At 42.0% G+C, this 24,123-nt stretch overlaps 1 protein-coding gene across 1 annotated transcript in view; it reads right to left on the reverse strand.

Annotated features, from left to right (window-relative positions):
- Positions 1 to 2,559: 2,559 nt before the first annotated feature.
- Positions 2,560 to 24,123, reverse strand: part of LOC112570963 (neuroglobin-like) — a 28,259-nt gene continuing 6,695 nt past the window's right edge. Inside the window, exons 3-4 of the mRNA XM_025249719.1 lie at positions 9,558 to 9,783; positions 2,560 to 6,438 (exon numbers count right to left, since the gene is read on the reverse strand). Coding sequence (XP_025105504.1) covers positions 6,307 to 6,438; positions 9,558 to 9,783 — 358 coding nt within the window. The 3' untranslated portion in view covers positions 2,560 to 6,306. The remainder of the gene's footprint in view (positions 6,439 to 9,557; positions 9,784 to 24,123) is intronic.

Genomic DNA, 24,123 nt, shown 5'->3' on the forward strand with positions numbered 1-24,123 from the left:
CTTGGAGACCATCCTGCACGTATAGACAGTCTCCAATAAAATCCACTGGACCTCATCCTGCTGATAACACCTATTGACCTATTGTTAGTGTTTTACACCGAGTCAGCAGCTGGTGAGCACGTGAGGACTGATTTACCCTGGTGGTGGACAGATTGAGGTCTTCAGGGTTTCGCACAGTCATGTGATGGCAAAGTGCACGGACTCATCGATTTAGAAAAGTGTATTTCGTGGAAAGGAGGTCAGTAAGGCCGAGAGGTCGATGTTTTTTTAACGAATTAATTGGGTGCCAGGTCATCAGGACTGTCTGGCAAATAGCGTTGACTGCAATGGAATGGAATCAGGGGAAAGGATGAGAGGTTTATTTCCGGGAAATCTTGCTGACAAACATGCGTGTACAGTTTTCTATTTAAGTCTCAGCGCATTACCCTTTTAAACTCCCCATAGTCTTCTCCTCATTTTTAAATACCTTGTTGTGTTGTTTTCTGTATTTTTTTAACTTGTCTCTGTTCGATACTATTATTAGTCTGCCATCACTTACTGTCGGTGATACAATTAGGGGTCTTCGGTAAAAATTTAGATGAAGTGGCAGGTAAATAAATGACAAATGGAGTTCTTCGTTTTGAGATCCCGTCTTTACTTAAAAAAAGAAGTAAGTAAATAAGTCAGACAAACAGACGGAATGAACGAATGGAATGAAAAGAGAAGAACAGAAAGGAAAGAAAGGAGAACAGAAAAGTAAGGAAGACTACGTTGCGAAAGTTAGGTCTGTAATGAGGGATATATATCGGACCAGCATGGGTAATAGCCCGAAGACATGGACAAACCAAATGGAAAGCTGATACATTGATCGAGACAAAATGATGGCGAGGCTATAGATCCACCCGGTACTGACGTGACCACCGAGGGCGCGCGACTCTCTTGCCAACGATTGGATTGCGAGACAGCGGACGATAAAGACGCGGCCCCGTGGATCCAACAGCGCCAGCCATCGGCTGTGAGTCTGTCCGGCATCGACTGCAGGCCCACATCATGTCTCCACAGCCCCGGGGCTTACACCCCACAAAAAACTGACTTTCTTCGTGTCCTTCAATGAGAATAGAAACTTTTTTTCTGTAAAACTTGTGGCAAGCTTGTCCTAAAAATCCTCAAAGACTTGGTATATATTATCGTCCACCTTTCTGTATATCACCTTTTTTTTGGAGGGGAATAGTTGACTTTCCAACCTGAGAAACTTTATACCAGCAATGCGCTGTTTTATAAAAATATTTTTGTTGTATTCGTGGTGTGGGGTTAGGTATTGTGTGTGGTGTTGTGTGGGTGCTCAGTATGAGTGAGTGAAGGGAAGAGAGACTGAGATTCCTCACTGCTGTATTTTTAGCACAAAAAAACACATGCGCAGAAATTCACTGGAGACTGTTTTTGTCGATCAAATGTAATTTTCCTGTCTTTCCCGCATGACTGACCGACAAGTCATAACTTGCAATCAGGGAGCTAATCAGTTCGCCGTGGTTACAAGTTTCAAGCCTGCACGTGTAGATGCTCTCCCTCGCTCTCTCTCTACAAAGCAATAGCAGCAGAAGCGGTGGTGGTGGTGATTATGGTAGTGATGGTGGCTGTAGTCATTATCTGGTGGTAGAGGTGGTAGTAGTGGCAGGATCAGTAGCAGTACTGACTCTTGGCAATCGAACCACAAAGCATTAGTACAGCAGACAGCCGCTCTTCTGACAGTTCTATTTAACGATACCAGCAATCTTCACACCTAAATAACAGCAAAATACATTATCCATAATCCAAGATGCTGATGCTATTTCCAGAAATCAAAGTGCATAAACACGCGTTGTCTCCCCTTGTTTCTTTGATTCTAGCCTCCAACTATCTTCTCGTGTAGAAACTGGGGGACACCGGGACATCCACAGCTCTGACTGAAACAGAAATCATCTGGTGCCACCTCTCTTACAGGCTGTAGCCTTATCAATGTAAGCTTATCTATGTAGATCCTTGACGAAAGGCTTTTTTACCTCTTGCAGTTCCTGGTGATGTTCCAAGACAACTGGACGAAGTGGAAAGAAAGTATTTAATCCTATTGTACTGAGTTCAAATCCTCGTGAAGACACTTGAGTAGAACACAAAATCGTGTGGGAGTGTGTGTTGGGGGGAGAGGGAGAGTCTTGCTGAAGAGGTTTCATGCGTTTAAGGCGAGTCTAGTCTTCAAAGGCTTGGAGTAGGTCTCTTATTGTCTTCAAAGCTGAGGAGAAGATTGTTCGGGATAAAGGAATGTCCAAGATATTTCTGACAGGCACTTACCCCGACGGAGAATAGAAGGTCTGCACAATGTCAAGAAAATGTCTTTCGGTCAGAAAGAGTTAATGTTGACACTAATTTTATTCTTTTAGCTATTGATTAGTATGGAGAGGCTAATATGATATTTCTCTTTCTGTTTTTCTCTCTCTCTGACATGGTCAACAGAGTGCACGTTTATTCATTACCCACACAGGCACCACACAGACCTGACCTTTCAGGCAACTACACCAAGTTCTCTATCAACAACTCGTGGGATGGTGTGATTAACATGAAATTTATTTGTAATAACAGATGTCACTCACTGACACTGGGAACGACCTGCATCAATGCAGCAACGGACACCAGCGACAGCTGCGACAGATTACATTCCGTGGACAGGGTGTTACAACAAACGTTGCATGCTCTATCGCACGCGCCATCTGGTATCATTATACCCGACTAGTACAATCCCAGATGTTGTGAATGCATAGGCAAAACATTGGAAACAATCCCAATCTTTTTCGATTGATTGTTTGTGTGTGTGTGACAGACAGAGAGAGAGAGACGGGGGGTCTATGTACCTGAAGAACTTTGACTAAATGTCCAAGATATGGGACAGTCCTGTAGGTCTTATTAAAGTCATCCCTTGGCTGGTACCTTCTGTTGTGAGGAGCACGTGACTACGACCGTTCTTTACTCTTCCAGACTCTGGCACAGAATAGAGAGGGCCTCTGTAGTGTCTCCCCCTTCCTCCCTGCTTGAGCAGCTCACCCGTGAAGGAGGAAGAATTGCTGCAGGAGTGTTGTGAGTGGGAAAGAGGGACCAGTGTTTCGAGTTTATGTTTCAACAGTCCTTGTTTGTCTTTCTTTTGAAAAGCTAAGCGCCTGAAGCCTGCACGTGCATAACTGGAGTGGAGTTTGCTTCTCGTCGAGCAACCATCGCTTGATTAAGATGCTGGAGGGTGCGCGCGCATGTCTGCGTGCGATGGTGAGCATAAACGACTCTATAGACTTGTGGAGGTCGAGAACAAAGACACGTGACTATTAGCATAACGGTTCTGGATGACGTGCAAAGCAACGGTTGAGAAGTTGTGTGAACACAGCCTCCTTGTGCTAGCCACTGAGCTACCGCGAACTCATTTGTGCACGAGCGTGCACGTGCTTAGACGTTTGTGTGTTAGCGATCACGTGCTAATAGTGGATGTTTATCATCATCTTTTCTCGGTTGTGGGAATTATTTTTCAACAAAAATTGAATACATAGGCAAAAATAGTTTTTTTAAATTTCAAGTTATACATTCACATTAGTTTAAAGCATTTCGGATCGTTTAAAAGCAAAATTATTTCTAAGCACCAAACTTGACTCATCTGAAATCAAGATTATCTCAATGAAAATAACAGAAGATGAAAGCTATTCATTAAGATACAGAAAAAGAAAACAAATCTTATCAATGAGAATCAGGGTTGCTACAACATGCAGACAGCTCACCGTTCTTTCAAACGGACCTGCCACGAACACATTTTATGATCTGTTACAGTGAATTAGTCACATTTACCAAATAATCCAAATTACGATGATTTAAGAAGACGCATCCGTGCAAGATGTTTCGAAAGCGGAAAAATGTGGTTTAAAGAGAATAATGAGAAAGCATTTTTAGACTACTGCCTCCAGCCGCCTAGAAAACTAGTTTCGTAAATGTCAAAGAATTTGCTTCCAATGATCATTTTGCAAAGTTTTTGTTTTGCAATAAAAAGCTATCATAAAAAGCTAAAAAAAAAAAAAAAAACAGAAAAAAAACTCTAAGACTGGGCAGCTTTCGAATCTTCTGAACTAGTACGGTGCTGTGTCTTCCTTAAAAATCGTCTGTTCAACATTTTGTGTTCCGTTCATTCACAATTAGACATCCTTAAATTCTTCTTTTTTCTCTAGTTGTGTGCGCATGTGTGTTACTAAATTTGATCCACATACATATTCAAAAAGGCATATATATTTAAAAACATAGAGATAAATATAAAAAGATTGTACATGTCAGTAAAGAATCCCTCCATACAGTGAGATCGTCTATATTAAATGAAAACTGAAAAACACAACTTTCACATAATTTATAACAAGAGCACTAACCAAGAAGCAATTAAACTTATTTTTTTCTACCAAGCTTAATTAAACGTTCAACTGAAAATGTAAAACTGTTTGTAGTTAAAAGTATTAAAGTATTTAGGTTGTGTGCTTGCAACTAACTTGATAATGACCACAGCATTTACAATAACAGAAGTGTTTAACTGCAAACAAAGGTTTTAGTATTTTGTTTACACGATGAAGCACAAAGATAAGCCGATCCTTTACTGTTCTGATCCGATTCAAGCACATGGTGCGGTTAAGCAGCAATCATTGAAGGCTGTAAACCATTGTTTACTGTACAGTTGAAACTGTCAACAGTCACGAGTTAGCAATAACTACCACTGGTTGCTGTGGCAACAAATATTGTAAAGCTCACGTTGAGATGACAAATATCGTCATCACCACCTTGACCAATAAGATGGATTTGCTCTTGTTAGGATGGCAAAACTCATTTTGCGAATTATTATTGATTATTAATATTGAAATCAAGGAGAGATATTATCCTTGACCAAGCCAGGTTTTTCTAGCCGAGGGCTGCAGAAAAATTTAGACGCATTTAGTCGTCCATTGACCGGCACCTGTCGTTGGGAGGAACACATGGAGGGACGCGACAACTGATGTCCACCCACTCTTGCCTATTGTGGGCGATAGTCAGCAGGTCCTGTACAGGATGACTAGTCCAGTCTTTGACCTTTGTAAACCAGTTCTTTCTTTGACCTTAGTAATGTAGGTGGCCCTCTAAGTTGCCTTGAAGGATAGTCTTTGACAGGGTGTCGTGCCTGGTCACGTGACCAAGGATGACCATCTTTCGTCGCTTGACTGTTGAAAGTAGAGGTTCCTGGTGTCCTGCGAGTGTGGAGATCTTGTTTCCTACAAAGTAGTTGGCTTATGTTCTTTAGTCTACTCTCCGGTATCGTTACTGACCATCGATTGGTCATCAGTGAGCAGCAGGATTTAAGATGTTAGCAGCGTCCTAGAAGGTACATCTAAAGACTGCGATGACACTGATTGCAACTGGCTTCAACATAAGCCGAAAATGAAACAGAAGGTTCAAGGCAGTAATAACTGTCTACATATAAATGAATCCGAAGTTTCATGGACTGCTATTAGCCAAATTTCTTTGAGAATAAAGAGAGAATAAAGTATTTAAGAAAAAAACTAGCACCAAGAATATTCCGACATCATTGATTGCTTTTATAACATGATCCGACAGCGCTGAGCTTTGCCTCGCAGATTTACGTCAAACAAGTACGAGATTTCGGAAAAGACAGTTTGGAGAGGTGAAAGGGGGACCACAGCCCAAACCGTTATCCATCAAGCTTTCCCTAGTCATCATATTTCAAGGATCTGGATCGCCAATGACATTTCTCTGCTCGAGTCGGAAAGACGATTATTTGAAAAGTCAGGTTGTCGTGCAGTAAGTCATCACGCGGACTTGGTTTATAGTCACGTGGTGACCTCACCATCAGGGGTGCACCGAGCCGAGCGGTCACCAGGTCAGAATGTTGCAGAGCCTCACCCAGCAGCTTCCTTGCAATGTGACGTAGTCCTCCACCCTCCTGACGTCATCTTAGTGCCTGCGTGCTGATTATCCTTTAAGAATTCAGGAAATCCCGAGTACAGTCATCTCGAAGACGGGTTACGACCTTGAACTCTCACACGATGCACAACATTCTTGGAGGGCGTGGCTTAGCCAATCATGCGCGGCATGAGAAAAAAAAAGTGCTATGAAAATGTCGCGGTCGTGGCAATGCCTGCCTGTGTGATCTCGAAGGGCTCCACTGTTGAGCGTCTGGTGACGCGGTGAGGTGACGTGACGTGGTGAGGTGACGTGACGTGACGTGGAGAGGTGATGGGGCTTGCGCGAGATGTGCGCCTACTCGTGACGTCAGAGAGTGACCATCGGGATTTAGAAGGTCATGGCATCTTTCATGATATGAGCAATGAGCTTGAAGAGGTCAGACCACGCCTGTTCTACTTCCGGGGTCCACTGATCTCCAACAACGGGCTCGATAGCCCAGATGAACTGCGGGCCGATCAGCTGCAACAACCATAAGAAATCAGACATTAAAAATCTCGTTTTTTCCCCAAAAATTATTATCCTCGCATTCTTAAAAAGAAGAAATAATAATCTGTATTTTTTCCATCAAGTAAAAGCTAATTTTTTTTCTCAACCTAGAGATGTTGATCAGAGTTATCTAAATGCTTGGCTGTATTTGCTTCGTCTTCCCATTCTCGTTTCTTTTCTTTTCTTTTTTTTTTTTTCTAAACCGGGATTAAAGAATGCCAGAGATCCATTAACATGTTTGATGTAAATGCTTTGCCAAAATGTTTTTATAACATTCAGATCATGTTTTCTTCTTATAGTAACCATTCCGACAAAAACATTTTCGTCAGAAAAAGGACATCAAAAACACGGACATCAGTTGAAGGGATGCACTTTAGATATTTCTTGCATCTGACCAACTCTTAGATGAAGACATAATGGCGATTACAAATTGTAAGGAGACATCGAAGGTGTGTAATTAGTTGGTTAAAACAATGCATTCTTCGATAAGAAAAGAAAATTAATGATTCCTCTGAAAGGGTCAAACATCACACTGAAGTAAAATATTTCTCGAATAATGTAATTAAAAAAAGTTTGAACTACATTTTCGCACAATGGATAAAGCTGTTCGAGAACATAATAAACTGGTAGAATAGCATTTGTTCCATACAGCTTTTCTTCATTCAACAATTTCGAAAGCAGCATAATAAACCTTTAACAAATAACTGAGTCAAGCTGCTGCATAAAATGTGTTGAACAAATCCTCGCCGTCAAAAGCAAATTCTGTTGGATTATTTTTCAATGTGTTTGTGTGTGAGAGACAGAATTGGGGAGAGCAAACTACTTTAGTCCTGTTAGGGAAACCTCGAGAAGGCTTTTGATGTCGAGGTAAGGGAGATTTCAGTCGCAGCTGTTCCTAATCCCTGATAAAACATAACAGGAGAGCCGTGGCTCACGTTCGACCTTTGCCCTTTTCCACGACCTTTTTTGTCCTCACAGTCGCCAATAGAAGGGATCAGCGATGTTTTTGTCCAACAGATATGCTAGACGCACGTGCTGGCCGGACGATGATCGTTGCCACGAGACCAAACACAAACACGACTAGCCAGCCATTAGACTAAGGCTCGCTTGTGGAGGTTGCTGCTGCTCTAATCTGTAGGATGGAGACAAAGCTGCTTGAGGGTGAATGAGGGTTAAAGAGTACGACATGAAAGACTTCCCCTAGCAACCTTAAAAATTGATGATAGGTCTTCGATAAAACCAAATATTCCATTCTTATAGACTTGACATTTGCTTCTAAGTCAAGTAACATACTTTGTTCATTCCCATCCCACTTTCAGGATAAAAGTTGACCTTTTGAGACCGAGCTCTGTAACTGAATAGATTCATCCACGCCATTGGCTGCAGTTTTAGGTTTTAAAAAGCTTCAGTCATGAAGTTTTCATAAATATTCGAGGAGTCTTCTGCGATATTCTATTTCAAAGGATAGAAAAAGAAATTTCTTGGATTTAAAAAACGGGACGAGATTGATATAATGTCTTTCCCCTGACAATTATTTGTCCAGAACTATTGCCCTGTCGGTGGATCACTGGTTTCCAAGGTGATTGACTTTCATACTCTCGTGACGTATCCTCGTCTCTTTGGCTTCGACATTTTGTGCTTTGTCCTCATTTCTATGTAATCCTACCCACACCCCTAATATCCGCTACATTGGTGTACAACACTCACGCATTACATGCGTGGTTGTATCTGTGTGTGTGTGTGCTTGTGGGTGTGTGAGAGCTAGAGAGTTCAAGCTCGGTTCTGAGTGTGTGTAAAATAAATGCCAGATCACTGAGAGTGCGTTTGACAATAATTTGAGCTTTACAACAAATGTGTGATGGCTGCCTACACGGTTTCCATATCAACCTGCGGCGTTTATTTTGCTAGGCGCATGAAAGCAGCCCTCGACTGATGGATCTCTCCTCTGATTAGTGACTTTACTTGAGGGAAATCACAAAACTTATGAACGATTTGTATGTATATATGTGTGTGTGTGTCCGCGCGCGCGTCTTGCGTCACTCGAATAATGATGTGACGAGTGAGCAGCGCCTCAGGCCATTCTAATAAATGCCATCTCTATCTACCACTGAAAACATGACAAGAAATTGAAATGTCAACAAGAAATTGCACGCTTGTGTTAAAAAGGCAAAACAAATAAACAAAACCAAAAAGAAATAAACAAAATTAAATCGATACTTCAATACCAAAATGATTGAATGTCTATCCTCTCTGATCTAGGATACAGTGTTATTTTATTTATTTAACTTTATAAGCATAAAAATATGAGGAAAAAGGTCCTGATACAAGAAGTGCAAGCTAACTGTTACCAAGTTGTTACTGTATTGGTATTTAAATATGTTTTTAAAAAATTAATTTTAAAAGTGTTTATTATATTTGAATTTTTAAGAACAGCAAGAAAGGAAAAAATGGCTCTTAAGGAATTATAGATGGGATCACGCAACTCCCACACGCGCGCGAGCACACAAGCAAACAAACAAGCAAACAAACAAAACAAACAAACAAACAAACAAACAAACAAACAAACAAACAAACAAAACAAACAAAGGGGATTAGGAAAAAACATGAAACAAAAAGAAGGTAAAGGGAAGCCAGGGTCGATAAAGGAAGAGTCTTACTAACGCTATGGAATAAATTTAAATACTTTCGAGCAGAACAGCTTTTTTTGCCCTTAAAATCAATTAGAAAATGGCCAAGACAAATTTAAATTGTAAAAAAAAGGAAAACCACATTAATCAGGGATGGAAGGGGTGTGTGCTAATTTTAACACCACCAAAAAATAACTCTCCAAGATTTTTGCTAGAGGCAGCATAGAAAAGCGCCTGGAATTGTTTTATTATCTTATTCCTGTGCGATGATAAGTTTGAGCCAAGTGTAGAGAAGCAAGTGAAATAAAATGTAGGAAATGAAATACTAAGGACGAAGTGATGAGAGAAAGAAAAGAAGCAGATGCTGTATGGTAAAGATCACTGTGAATATCGGGTTAGTGACGATGAGGACAACAACCACAACAACGACGACAGCAGAAGCACGTGACACCGCTCGCCACCCACATCAATGTAGTCGACTTTGGCGTTGTACATGACGTGGCGGGCGCCCAGGTCGTGCAGCGTCTGGTGCAGCTCCTGCAGCTGGTGAATGTGGTTCATGCACGTCTCCACCGTCCCCATCACGCGCAGCGCGTGCGACTTGAGCTGCGGACTGTCCTGCAGGTCCTCGTGACTCTTGCCCCGGAAGGGTAGGAAGACGCTCTGCACTTCAGGGTGCGTCTCAAACAACCTGGTAAACAGAGTACAGAGGGTCACATTGTGTTTGTTTATTGTGAAACACTGGGAGGTGTGCTACATCCTGTCTGCTCTCAACTTTCACCTTCTTTCTGTTTGTATTTGTTTTTGGTTTGCTTTGGTTGTTTTGGTTTAGGTTGTTGAAGGTTGGTCGTTTTAGTTTGTTGTTTTAGTTAGGAGGGTTGGAGGGTTGGTTGGTTGTTTTATTTCGGTTTGGATGTTTTGATTTAGTTTATTATTTTAGTTTAGTGTGGTTGGGTTGCTTAGTTTAGCTTGTTTTAGTTTGTATGATGTGGTTGCTTTAGTTTGATGTGCTTTTACAGTTTTAGTTTGTTTTGGCTGTTTTAGTGTAGTTTATAAGTTTAGTTTGGTGTGGTTTGGTTGTTTATTTTAGTTTGTATGATATGATTGCTTCAGTGAAATGAGGTTTAACTGTTTTAGTTTGGTTTGGCTGTTTTGGTGTAGTTTGTTGGGAATTGGTTTGGATGCTTTAGTTTGGTTTAGCTGTATTGTTTTTGTTTGTTGGCGAAATTTGTTCGGTTAAGTCTGGTTGGGCAGGTTTTTTAAAATTTGTTTTTTTTTATAGCTTTTTCTTGTTTAGTTTTAGTTTGGTTTATTTGTTTTGGTTTCAGTTTAATTTCGCTTGTTGGGTTTTTGGGCTTTCTTTGCTTTCTTGGTGTTGAAGCCGTTCAAGAAGAAAATTAGAATGATTTTGTCATATTCAAGCAAATCTTTTAACTCAAAACAAAGATAACAGTAAAATATACACGTCCTACTACTCCCAGAACAAGAGAGCGGAGAACACACGTCCGTCCTAGGTTCTCTCTCTCTCTCACACACACACATCATGCCTCATGGAACTCTCTAGCTTAGTGCAAGTCATTGTCTTTTGAGGAATCCCTTTTTTGTATAAAGATGGTTTGAAAACATGAAGCCTGCCAAAAAAATAAATTGCTCATTCCACGAAGTCCAAATTAGTTCTGCATGGAAATACAAGATTGTGAATACGTCTCAAAGATGGCTGATATATCCTGGCAACAACACATCTACTGTAACATTCAACATTTCAGTATCGAAGCAGCGGACAAAGAAGTGGTTTGATGAAGGCAATTTGAAAGCTATTTAAGTCTCTGAGCTCCGACACAGCTTTGTGCAGCGTATCTCCACGACAGAAACCCTTGAATGCCACAAACAAGAGTTCACAGTTCAAACTCTCAAAAGACTTATTGCCCGCGACCGTTTTAACGGCGCCATTAACGTGGCGAATTATACACATTTGCCAATTATGAACTAGCACAGAAACGAGAAACCACTCTCCAGTAAAAAGGCTTCAGGCATTTTATCCTTGGCTGGACAAAGTAAGAGCCCCGAGCAACGAAGATAACATATCATTATTAAAGGGAGCAATGTCAAAGAGAGCAAAAAAAAAAAAATTTTTTTTAAGAGATTGATGAATGATATGACACTTTAATTAAAAGCTAAAAAGAATGAATCGCTGTAGCTCCTGACTAGTGTTGAGCTGATAGTGATATGGTTGACCAAATACGAGGACAGTGCTTACATTGCTTGAGTGTACACCGGAAGTGGTCAAAACTGTAAAGTCAGAATTGAGGATATTGGTAAGTAAAATTATCCATGTATTTTGTGCCAGTTCATTAATTGCACTTCAGTTAACCTACACGCACTTGAAAGACTGAAGGTAAATGAACAGACTTGAAATGAGACAGATAATCAATAATGATTGACTAATTATTTTAATTAAATTCAGCGCAGTTCCCTTTCTGAGAAGGCTAAAAAGATAAAACCATTCTGAAAATGTTTTTTTTCGAAAGTCACAGCTTTATGTCTCCATGTAATTTTGATTCTTGTGTTCTCGCCTGCCTTTTTGTGATTAATTCTGCCTGTTTGTTTGTTTGTTTATTCGTCATCGCTGTTCCTCCTTTTTCAACTCAAGCAAGGCCTAGCGATGATGAAATGTTGAACGCGTTAGTCGGCTTCTGGATTCCCTCTAAAACACAGACTTGATGGAGACCATTAGCCCAATACCCAAAAAGGGAATAATTTCGGAATTTCGCAATACTGTGAAGCCTTTGCTGTCATTTTGAAACGAGAATCATATTCTTTTAGGAACGGCCACGATACCTCTTTCAAAATTTACAAAAAAAAAATTTCAAGTGAACGAACCGTTCGCTGGAAAGTAAGATGATTAGTGTTTGTTAATTGAGAAACACTCTTACACACACACAAACAAACAAAGAGTGACACATAGCCACTAAATTCTTCTCTTGTTCCGTACTTTAGAAATCTCTAGAAAATCTTATTTTGGAAAGAGGTTGAAATCACGTGGTCCTGTCTTTGATCCCCAGAAGATGATAATGGTGTTGGGGGGATCTTCTCACTCCTCCTGACTCTCTCACTTGAGAGAACGCTTTCAGACAAATCAATTTATGAAGAACATTGGTCGTGGAATGTGTCAGCAGGCTTGACCTCTTCCGTTCATGTATAAAAGCTCTGTGTCTTGTGCTGAAACAATTGGTAGGTGCTGCAAACACACCAGGACCGGGTACAACTGGAGACTTAGTTAAAGGTCTGGCTGTCCGCCAACACATTTCCTAAGGACTGGGCAGAGCTGAGTGCAAGATGCTGTTCCACACATCAAGGCGAATTACCCTTTGATATACAGACTTACAGACATTGCAGTGGACAAGACGGGGTCAAGCTCATGAAGTTACTTTTGTACACAGATGCACTTAGGTTACAAATGGTTCCAGCTACCCAACGATGGCCTGGACGTTGGCCTGGACAATGTAAAAATATCCATGTACAGCTCTGACGTCAGTGTTGACCTCTTTAAGTGCATTGTGATATTTGTAGGCCTGCATTTCGAAAGAAGTGGAGTGGGTATATACCCATATTTTAGGAAATAGTGCTAATCCAGAAAAAAGAATTGCAGAGGACTAGCCCTAGATTGACCGACCTCTTCTAAGGGGAAGTTTATTTAGAATGAGTTAATGAAACGGATTTAGCCTTTGACAAACCAGACAATGCATTATTCATAAACGGGATCGAGAAAAGCTAAAGGATGGAGTGCGGGATGTTAAGGAAGGCGATGCTGATTGTCGCAATGTCTTCTCGTGCCAGCCTTCCAAGCACGTGAGTCTCGGAAACCTCGATGTAAAGCAGGTCAGTGACCCTGGCCAGCCTCCACCACAACGGCTACTTGATGGCACGAAGGGGAAAGCTTCTAGGCTTCATGTGCCCCTTCTAGTGTTAGTGTGCATCGTGTGGGCTGATGAAATGAATAATGAAGGTGAGGTGTTGTGTGTCGGCGGGTCAAGGTCGGTCACTACCTGCTCTCTCTCTCTCCTTCGACTTTCCGAAGTAAGATGATACCAGGTAACATACGCACCTGAAGAAGATAATAAGACAGGATTTTCACGACCCATCTGCCCACTTTACCGCAGAGAAAAGTTTAATATAAGTAAAATCGATTTTGATAATATGTTTGACATCTAGGTTACAAAAAATAGACTCAAAACCGTTGCTGGGTCATTTGCTTCCATCAAAACCATTTAGCGCACGCTTTTAAAGAAAGCAAAAATCGCAAGCAGCCAATTTCAGACATTTTTTCGTCGGATGAGCTAACATGTTTACTAAGCCATGAAATTTTAATGGTGAGCTGACTGCTGTTTTTTTTTTTTTTTTTCTTTAGAAATCATTTTGATGTTACAGGCCTGGTGCACGAACTCTGAAAGTTAAATGCTGACCAAGCAGTAATTTTGTTCAAGTGAGTTGGGGTGGTTTACTGACAAATAGTCACTTGTCAAGTCAGTAATGTTATGTTTACCAAGTATTTTCGGTTGACAAACGCGTCTCTCCTGGGTCTTAGAAAGAAGAAAAGATCATGTTTTCTACATTACTGGCTCCATTACTGTGAAGATTTCATTGCATGTGTCCGACACTGTTTCATGAGCTGTGCCATTTAGTAAGACAAGAAGTTGGAATTAAATTTTAAAATTTAATTTTGAAGAATTTTTGTGAATAAAAATAACAATGACAGCATTATGTCCTGTTTTCTTGTTAACAGCTTTACGATAAATTTCATTTTTGACCCGAGTTGAGCTTTAAGCGAGCTCAACAACGTCTTCACATCATCGCGCCATTAATGGAGTCCCGAACGACGGAAGAGAGCGGCGTGGACACTGACCGAAGACGATGGTGAATGAAGATGCGGATCGATGCCGGGCTCCGCCCTGTATTCACCATCACCAGCCTCATCTGGTCGCCGCTGCTTCCTTCGTCTGGCACACGTCTGGCTTCCAACAACTTGGCCAGTCTTTTCACCTGTCGCTTCTCTTCAGCCTCCACTCAGCCTCGCTTTGACGTGCATTGTCCTCGTGAAAATAGCTGAGCAGGACTCAGTGCTATCTCCCTGTGATAGCAGGGAAAGGGTATTGGAGAGGTGTGTTGTTTTGTTATGATTTTTTATTCATTTATGTATATAGGTATGGAGGCACTTAGTATTCATTTATCTCTTTATGTGTGAATATATGTATGAATCTTTCTTGTATCTATTTGTATGTACCTGTGTATATTATTTGTATAAATAGATGTATTTATGAAGGTTTGCATATACATATAGACGTGTCTAGCTAACATTTGGCGACATTAATGGGAAGCTGGTTCATCAGATCAAGAAAGCACGCCAGGGTTAGGCGTTTGTTTAAATATATATACTTAACTTCGCCATGGATACATACAGATGACTTAACTTACAGTTATATTCAGATCGTGCTGTCAATGGCAAATAACAATGTCAGAACGGTGTGAGCATTACAGCTCATGAAGAGTCTTCAATATCTTGGAAAAATTAAGAAAAGTAAAGCAAAGAACATTTCATGCTTTTTTTCTCCTCCAAACTGAATGAGATTTTGAGAAATTTGTCATCACTAAATTTCCTCCAAAAGAGAAAATTTCTTCTGTCATACTTCTTCTTGCATGCCCATTGAAAGCTCATTCAGTTCTCATTCCATTAATTTTAAAAATCTTTAATTCATTGAATGATTGCATAATATAAAGAAAGAGATGTCACAGAGACCTTCGACAAGAATGGCTCCATTAAGGTGGCAGTTGTTCTCATGTCTACACTTCCGGATTTTCTTCTTCGATATTTATTCAAATGCAATAAATGTTCTGTCGCCGCACTCAAAATGTTTTCTTTATTGTTTCATTTAAATAGCTTTTCTTATTGTTGTTGTTTACTCGTTCTACTTCTCATCATCAGCGAGTTTGCTTTCTTTGTCCCCTCATTCAGCTCTTGCTAACCACGGCGACGATCTGACAAAGGCCAAAGTGTTCCTTTCCTTCCTTTCGGCCAATCTCAGAAAGTGAACACTGGACCTAGTTTCCACCAAACTACTGGTAGACTGTCAGAAATAGTAAATGATAGCTTGTCCTCTGGAATCTTCCCGTCTGAGTTCAAAACAGCCTTAGAGAAACCGTTGTTAAAAAGCCTTCCTTCGACATCAACGTATTCAAAGTTGTGTGAAGATCACAGGAAACCAATGTCTTCGGTGCATGGAAACCTCGGTCAACATCTTAAGTTCAAACTTGTCTTCCAATATATAACCAGTGCACCCGCCAAGACAATAGAACTTTTGAAGCACTTTGGAAGTTTGACACTTGGGCAATTTTTACTTGGATACGAAGGGTCTTTACTGTGCTATCTTACCGGCAGTAAAAAACTGTTGTCACCTATTGACTGTCAGGTAATTAAACCGCGTGGGGAAGAGTACACCTCCTTGGAGTTTTTAATCAGCCAGCTCAGAGACACTCAGCAGTTGTGGCCGGAAGACACAGACTTGTAATGATAGCCACCCCGACTGCCTGGGCTTTAATTAGTGGTGGGCGAGGTGGCCCCAGACAACTGCCCGGGAAAGGCACTCAGAGAAAGCAGCATCACTGCACGTGCACGGCCGTAACTGTACGCGCAGACAGGCAGCACGAGCTGAGCTCACCCTGCGTCCTTCTTCCACCTTCTTCATCACAGTCACCCTCTCCTGAGAGCCATTGCTCCTCCCTGTCCCATCGTCTGTTCCAAAAGAGGTCCTGCCATTACCAACGAGCCTGCGCCGGGGTAAAGCTGGAGTCTGAAGGAAATTTTTTGTTACTAGGGTTAGCGGCAATGATGATGATGATGATGGTGGTGGTGGTGGTGGTGGTGGTGGATGATTAATGATGATGAGGATGGTGATGATGAATGTTTCCTGGTGATAAAGGTCTACAGGTGCTATCTATTTCAGGACACATTTCCCCTTATTTATTAAATTCAAATTAATTCGCCTAGAAAAGATCTTTCATCTCGCTGATGCATGCTGGGCGTTTACTTATATAAATACATTATGTCAAAAACAACTTCTAATTTTGTCCTTCCAGCCTTTTCTTGTACCCGCCATAAAATTATAGTTCGAATCTGAGTCTGTCTGGTATTTATATCATAAGATGTGCCTCGTGTTCGTTTATGGAACATGTTTTCTCTCCTTTATCTTCTTACCAGTCTTTATTTTGCCATCCATCCTCCTGACCGTTGACGAACGCCGGGATGCGGTAGGATAGATGATGTAAATAATGTTAGGCTGCTGCAGTGACTACATTTACTGCCGCTTCTAGTAGGCAAATGTCACAACATAAAAAAGCAAACAAAAGCCAGGACAAACAGCCTGCACCAGCGGAAGACACATTGTGGCAATGTTATCTTGTTGCTGTGTTTACATCTGTTTCTGTCAAGTTTATTCTTCCTCTTTCTGTTGATTATCGATCTCTTATTGTCGTGTTGCCCTTCCGCCACAAAGGTTAGGGCAATAATGTGAGTACAGTAGACTTGCCATCACTCTCAAGCCACTTGCTCCACCACTCCTCCCACTGCCCCCTTCCACGAGCCTGGGGGGTCCGGTTAGCGCTTGTCACCAATACACCGAGGGATGAGTGTCCTGGGTTCAGATCTCGTCTCGGGCACTCTGCTTTTTCTCTGCATATGGTATCTATTAGCTGCCTCACCATAATGTAGCCTTAGTTGCTGGCTTTGCGTAAAACATCAATTTTCTCCCCCAAATCCTTGCTGCCTGCTGTTTTTTTGTTTTGTTTGTTTTTTTGTTTTAAGTGGCTGGGTTCGCGCGAGAGGCATTGATGGTCGCCGCGGGAGACGTTTAGGGGATCCACAACGACTGCGGTTCGATCTCCCCGGCGGAACTAACAGGTCTGCGGCCATTGTGTTTTTAAGACCGTTGAAGCATTTAACGGTTGAGTGCCGCTTGTTGTTGCCCCAATCACACCCGCGGCGGAGCGAGGCTGACAAAGAGGAGGAAGAGGATTTTGCGGACGAGTAGGCAGTCAGTTGGAAATGATTAACTAGTATAAACACATGGATCGTCTCGTCGGGTGCAACAACTAGAACTAAGATTTGTAGCAAGTAGAACACGGGGAACCTTCCAGGTTACGTAAAATTTCTGTGACTACAGAAGCTGATAAGCATTCAGATAATAGTTTGACTAATGTGTATCTTTAAAAAGTGGATAAACGAACTTCTGAACAGATGTAAACTTGTCTGGTTCGGTCATGTGACCCGTAAGACACTGTCTGAAACCGTGTTTCGGTACCTGGGAGGAGAGTGAAGGCCGAGATGGAAAGAAGACAGAAGAGTGGACTGTGGCTACCCCTCTCATCGCCCCCAAGACCCCCCTAAGTGGTGAGTGTTGTTAAGAGGGTCTACCCTATACCCGACGACTGGTTGTTGAGGATAGATAACTACATCGTTGTGTCCTGCGATTACGAGAAAAGATTTTCCTGGTGTTATCATCGGACTGTAATATTGACCCTCGACAACTTCGGTGATGTCTGATTCAGGACACGGATAATCAGCAGCGATTTCCTCAGGAATGGTTATGTAGGTGTATTTTGTACCCATCATGGACACATTTACAGGACCATTTGAGCTGACAGGGACCATTAGACCTCCCTCTTCTAACCCCACCCCACCACACACACACAAATACATTCCTCGCATCATTAGCATCTTCATGTTGCAGTTCAAGTAAGAAAATCGATGTTCCCCCCCCACACACACACACACATACATACACACATACATACATACATACATACATACATACATACATACATACATACATACATACATACATACATACATACATACACACACATACACACATACACACACACTTAGTTTTGTCCACAACATGGCTTCCATGATGTTCTTCAAAGAACATTTCTTGTTTTCTTGTCTCCGAGTATTTCGCTCATCGCGCCGGTAATACGAGAATTCTTCCTCACAACACTAGAAAGGTTTTTGCTTTCAGGACCATCAGTTTGGTTACATTTTCTTCCTTCATTTTTTTGTTTGTATTTCTGTCTTTCTCTTCTCTGATCTAGCCTTCCTACTATTTTGTAGTTATATTGGAATAATACTGTCGCCGTTGTACGGTATTGAGGAGAAGGAGGAGGAGAAAGAGAAGAAGAAAGAGGAGGAGAAGGCAGAAACTACTGTGATCTGGTGGAGTCTTTCCTAAGACTGTTATTAATAGGACACACATGGACGAATATTTTATCTAGTTTGGCAAAGTGTTTATATGACGACGAAAAAAATACTTTGCCAAACTATGTCGAATGTTTGTAGTCACTTGTCCAGTTGAAAAAGGGTTTTAGAGGCATCATCTGACATGATTATAGGACCTGTGCTGTCAGGACAGATACCAAGTGGTTTGTGGATGAAAATGAAAAAGAAAATATAATTTGTCAACGAATATTTACGAATATCAATTTGTGGTAACATCTCTCGTGCATGTCAAAGGAACTAGACTTTTCTATAGCATTACGATTTGTAGAATCTCTCTCTACAATATCGATAACTACGAATTGTGCAAGATGTCAAACATTTCCAAAGATACAAAAACTCTCTTCTCTCTTGAACTGGTCGAGAGGTTATAAAGATGGCGGGATGAACAGCGGGAAGCACGCGAGGCGACATATTTAAGTGGACGTCTGAGGGCAAACAGTGGGAGTTGCTTTCAACCACGAGAACTCTCTTGTCCGATTTCTTTTTATATTTATTATCTTTGCATCGATCCTTTTCCCTATTCGAAGAAAAAAAAATCGCAGAATTTCAGTGAGGGAAAGTCCTCACAGCTTGTCTTGTGTGTGCTCGATGTCTTCCTGATTTTTAGAGAACTCAAGAATGGGGTTTCGTCCAAGCACGAGATAAATGTCTATAATTTGTTTGCGTGTTTGGTGTTTTTTTTAAATTTGATTGTGTTTGAATTATGTGTTTTTGTGTGGGCGTGTGTGTCTATATATATATATATCCTTGTATTTTTATTTAGAAAAGACAATTCCTTTCTTTGCGCTGATACAACTCGTCGGCGGCCAATGTCCTCTTTACTCCTTATTGTGACTTTTGACTTCTTCAAGTTAAACCTCTACTGAAAGTTTTTGTCATTTTTACGCTCGGTTAAAATGAAAGCCTTGAAATGTTACTTTGAAATTAAACAGACACCGAGTTGTTAAATGCCAGCTAGAGTAAAAACTATAAAACTAAGCTAGACATTGCCGACAAGTTCACAGAACGAAGTTAGTGCCTTCAAACCTTCGTTGTAAATTTTCATCATTCTTTTTTCTTTAGACAGATAAACGCGGGTTGACCTTATTGACATCACAAAAGTCCACAAACAGAACTCTTACAACATGAATCAGAACTTGGTGAGTTGAAGTTTGCTGCACTGAGGTAAAATCTTGACATTATTTCCTATCTTATTTCAGATCCGAACATCTTGAGTTCAAAACCTCCAACGTCACTAGTTTTTTTTTTTTTTCTTCTTTTTTTTGTGAAGGTGGAGTGCTTTGAGCATGATCATCTTGAAATGAATTAATTCGTCATTTGATAATAATTTCACACTCAAGCTAACCTTCAATACTCACTCTTTAAAACTGTCAATAGTAAATGTTAGTTTAGTGACTGCATGAGGGAGTCGGACAAAAGCGATCTCTCAGTCCTCGCTACGCCTGACTTCTACTGAATTCAATGAAGCGACAACCTCGCCAAGCCACCGAGTCACGTGAGCCACTTTCTTGACCAACTCGTGGCAGACATGGGAACAGTTTTACGGTGAGGCTGCCACTCCGCGTGTAGTCCCAATCCGTCACGTGCTAAACAGAGCGAGAGGCCCTCCCGATACCCGCTGAAGACAACACGGGGGGAAGCTGAGTCCTGCAATCACCACCGAGGGCTCGACATCGCGAAATCATTTTTCTGTTCGACGGCTGACGTGGATCACGTGATCCAGCACGTCCCAGTCGTTGGCGTGAGGTAGCTGGCACGTTCGTGGTCTGCAGCCTCCATCTGATTCTTAACGGTAAATGCACTCATTTCTTGCAGCAGGAAATACTTTATAGAAATTTCTGCTTAAGAACTAAATAGGAATTCTAGAATTAGACGAATGTCAGGTAGAGTCGCTGCTAATGGCAGGGTCCATGGACGTCTTGATTCCCTCGACCAGTTGACCAGTTGAAGAACTGCGGAAGCCCTTTCCTTTCTAAACGCGATAACTGGCTGAAGACGACTAGCTGTGTGTGTGGAGGAGAGAATTAGGAGAGAAAGATAGAGAGGCCAGAAAGAAATGTTCGTGACCTGCATACACAACAGTTTTGGGCCTAAAAGGGTTTTCGTTAAAATAGCTTTTTTAACAAAAGATCCTTACCTCAAAATTTGGGGACTATTGTAACCCCAAATAGTTTTCAAATTATAGAAAATATTTTGAGCAGGACTTTTGATGACATTAATCGCAGTCTTCAGCATCAGGCAGCGTAGAAATGACCGATCCTACAAAAATGCAGCAAAAGGAAAACTTTCATCGCCAGAAAAGCAGAACTACTAGACGAACTTAAAAGGCTCTCTAACTGAATTCAAGATTGGCAAGGGACTGAAAATTCATGCGTCAGCCAATGTGGCAAACACAGGGAATAGGAATAATTGAAAGAGAAAAGGGCAAAGAATTGAAAACACTGGGGTCTGAGAAGGAGAAAGATCGTCTGCAGAATTTTTCCCGTCCGAGGCGTGACACAGAGAGGAGGGCAACACACGCAGACCAAAGAGACCGACTCGGGTGGCAGGGCACAACGGTAGCACAGTATGGCGATGTAAACAAACAGTAACACGGTGTGTTGATCTTGTAAACAATGCCAGCTTGGACTGACAGCCAGAGAAGCTGACAGGGGAGGGTTGGAGCACGGTCTGCTCTCAGCCCTCGGAAGACGGTACAAGCGGCTTTATTCTGAGCCCTTTGAAGTCTGTCCAGGAGGAGGCTAGGAAGATTGACGAACACAGAATTGCAGTAATCCAGCCAGGACAATACAGAGGCAGACAAAAACTGACAGAAACGGTTGGACTGACCGACCCTGGGAAAGTCAGGAACGATAGACTGTAAAGCTGGTGAGGTTGGCGAATTCAAGCGATAATGATGCGTCCATGACAACAAGGCAGGAGACATGATGGCAGGATACATAAATATAAATATAAAACTAATGCTTCTATTCCACTATAATTTGTAAGAATATCATGCTAATGTTTACCTGAAAAATTGCAGATTGAACCTTAATGAAAGTAGGTATCGCCGATAGCAACGCTGTTATATGCCGCATCCTGTCATTGAAGACCCTGTGAAGACCATGTGAAGACCCTGTCATTTGCTTCCAGATGAGTCAGAAGGGCACCGTTCACTTCCTGTGTTCTCTTCTCAAGTTTCTCTTTTCACTCAGACTGACACTGGTTCTGAAAATCGTCCACTCCTCGGTGGACTCCACTCCTTAAATTTTTGTTGTTCATACAGTCAATTTTTATTTCTGTCGATGTAACCTTCCACCTAACATAGTGAACTTTTTGTGACCTTTTTCGATTTTCTCGAATGAAGTGAAGGGAGAGGCTAGAAAAACAGTACAACACTTCAGTTCACTTTGGGAAGCATTTGCCTTTCTGTTTAATCTCATAAACAATTAACTAGTCTCGGTGGCACAGCGGTAAATCAATTGTTACAACGACAGCGAAGATTGTGGGTTTGGTTTTTACTCCTTCCTGGTAGTTTTGGGCTTAGGTGGTCTAGGCAGCTGCTGACTCGGTGTGAATCACGCACACCGGTCCTCCAACCCCTCCCCAACACCCACACCAGCAGTTGACCTCAATCAGTTCAAGTTTCTTTAGCAAGAGTGGCAGGAAATTCCTCAAAGGACTCTGAGAACATTGGTTTAGTCCACGAGACAACGCTGCCTTGCCTGCATTCAGAAATGTTTGACCAACACTCTAGGAAAGTTAAAGAAAAGGTTCTTTAAATACATTGGGAAATGTTGTGTAAGGACAAGCGGAAGTGACGAAATACCAAGCCATTCAGACACTTTCATTAAGGAAATTAACCCTGTCTTTGAAAGATGTCTTCTGAAAGGTCAAGCAGGTGGCAAGTTGAAGTCTGAAGCCTGGGACACTGTGATCTTCTCCCATTCGCTTCCACTTCATCGAGTCTCCGAGTTGAGCGACAATTTCCGGCGCATGTCACCACAATCATCACAAGTCAGCAAGTAAGGCTTGATGATGGCGAGAACCACAGCCTTGTAAACAGGTGGAGACCTATGGCATAGCAAAACCGTTAGCTTTACTACCAGCTGCAGGCTATACAAGTCCTCAGCTTGTTGTACGAATGTGGGACGTGGACCTTGCTCGCTGAGACGGAAAGACGGTTCCGGCAATTTCAAACCAAAAGCCGAAGAAAGCTTTTCGGAATCTTTTACAAGGATCACAAATCCAAGGATTTGATACGGAGCGCGGTTGCACCCCTGTGTGTCCCCAGTAAACCCTTACTTGCAATGGTCAAGCCCAGGGTGGCCTGGTCTGGTCGACACGACACCTTCTCTAAACCCCTTCTTTAAGGCTTCGTGGAAGGAGGGTGCCATCTAAGCAGAGAGAGAAAGAATTGAATAGAGAACGTGATGAAGTGGACTGGGTGGTCCATGCAGGACCTGCTCAAGATTGCCCACGGTTTGGGGAGCCCGGTGGTGTAGTGGTTAAAACACTTCCCAAAATACTTCGTGTCCTGAACAAAATATCGCAGAAGAAATAAGAAGTTAGCAGTTAATGAGACCTCTCCAGTATTTCTTCTTTGTGTCGTTTTTAAAGAATGTTGATAAATGTTACGTGATGAAGAAAAGTATTTAATGAAAGATAACTGTGAATGGAGTTTAGTCGCTTTTGGACGAACACAGCGACGACAGAACGGACAGTGGGTGCGGCTGTAGCGGGAGCTGCTGTGTTCACCTGTATTTAAGGTGTCTGAGCTGTTGGCGGTGAGGCTTACCTGACCTGCCACAGGGTGCGGTCTGCTGCTGTGTAAGTGATACACCGGAGATTACCAGCAACGCACGCACACACACGCACACAGAGGAGAGAGAGAGGGATGTAGAGAGAGCTAATGTACAGGCACGAAACAACGCATGCGCGGGCACGCACATACAGACATTAGCCATGGACGAACAAAATCACGCACACACGCCTTCCCACCCTGCACACACACCTACAACTCCCACCCACACCCACACCCACACCCACACACACACACGCGCGCACACACACACACATTCTGGCAAACACACAAACAAGCACGCACAAAAACTCACAAAGAGAGATTCATTTCCCGAAAGCATGCCAGACAGCCTCGCGTGGGATTCCTGCCGGGTGTTCACAGCACGTCAGGGTGGATTGTGGGTAACGTGAGCGGCGCTTCACCACCTTGCATACAAGTCCTTCTCTACCTTTAGCTCAACATCATCATCAGCCGCCGCTGCAGCAACCAAAGTCTTTATTAAGGGTGCATGTGCGCGCGCGTGTAAGACGGAGATAGACTACCCGCCATATTTAAAAGGTGACGTCACGAGCTCCACGAACCTCCGACATGTGATGATGGCGCCTGGAGCTGGGTAATTAACTGACAAAACGGCAACGGCAATCACCAACATTCCGACCATACAGCACATATGATATTTCATCTCACAAGGACGACGTCCATGTTCACTATAATTGGATTCTGAATTTGGTTCAAGATCAATCAATCAATCTATCTTTCAACCAATCAATCAATCAATCAAAACATGGCTGAGGCGGGATGCGAGCATGACGATCATGGGTCATTGTTTCGCTGATCTCAGACTTGAGGTATGTGCAGAGGAGTGGCATGAAATCTCATGTCATCGTCGGCGATGATTTTTCTGGAGTTGTCTTCCCTTT

Source organism: Pomacea canaliculata, linkage group LG8 (genome assembly GCF_003073045.1).
Source record: "Pomacea canaliculata isolate SZHN2017 linkage group LG8, ASM307304v1, whole genome shotgun sequence".
Taxonomy (NCBI): Eukaryota; Metazoa; Mollusca; class Gastropoda; order Architaenioglossa; family Ampullariidae; genus Pomacea; species Pomacea canaliculata.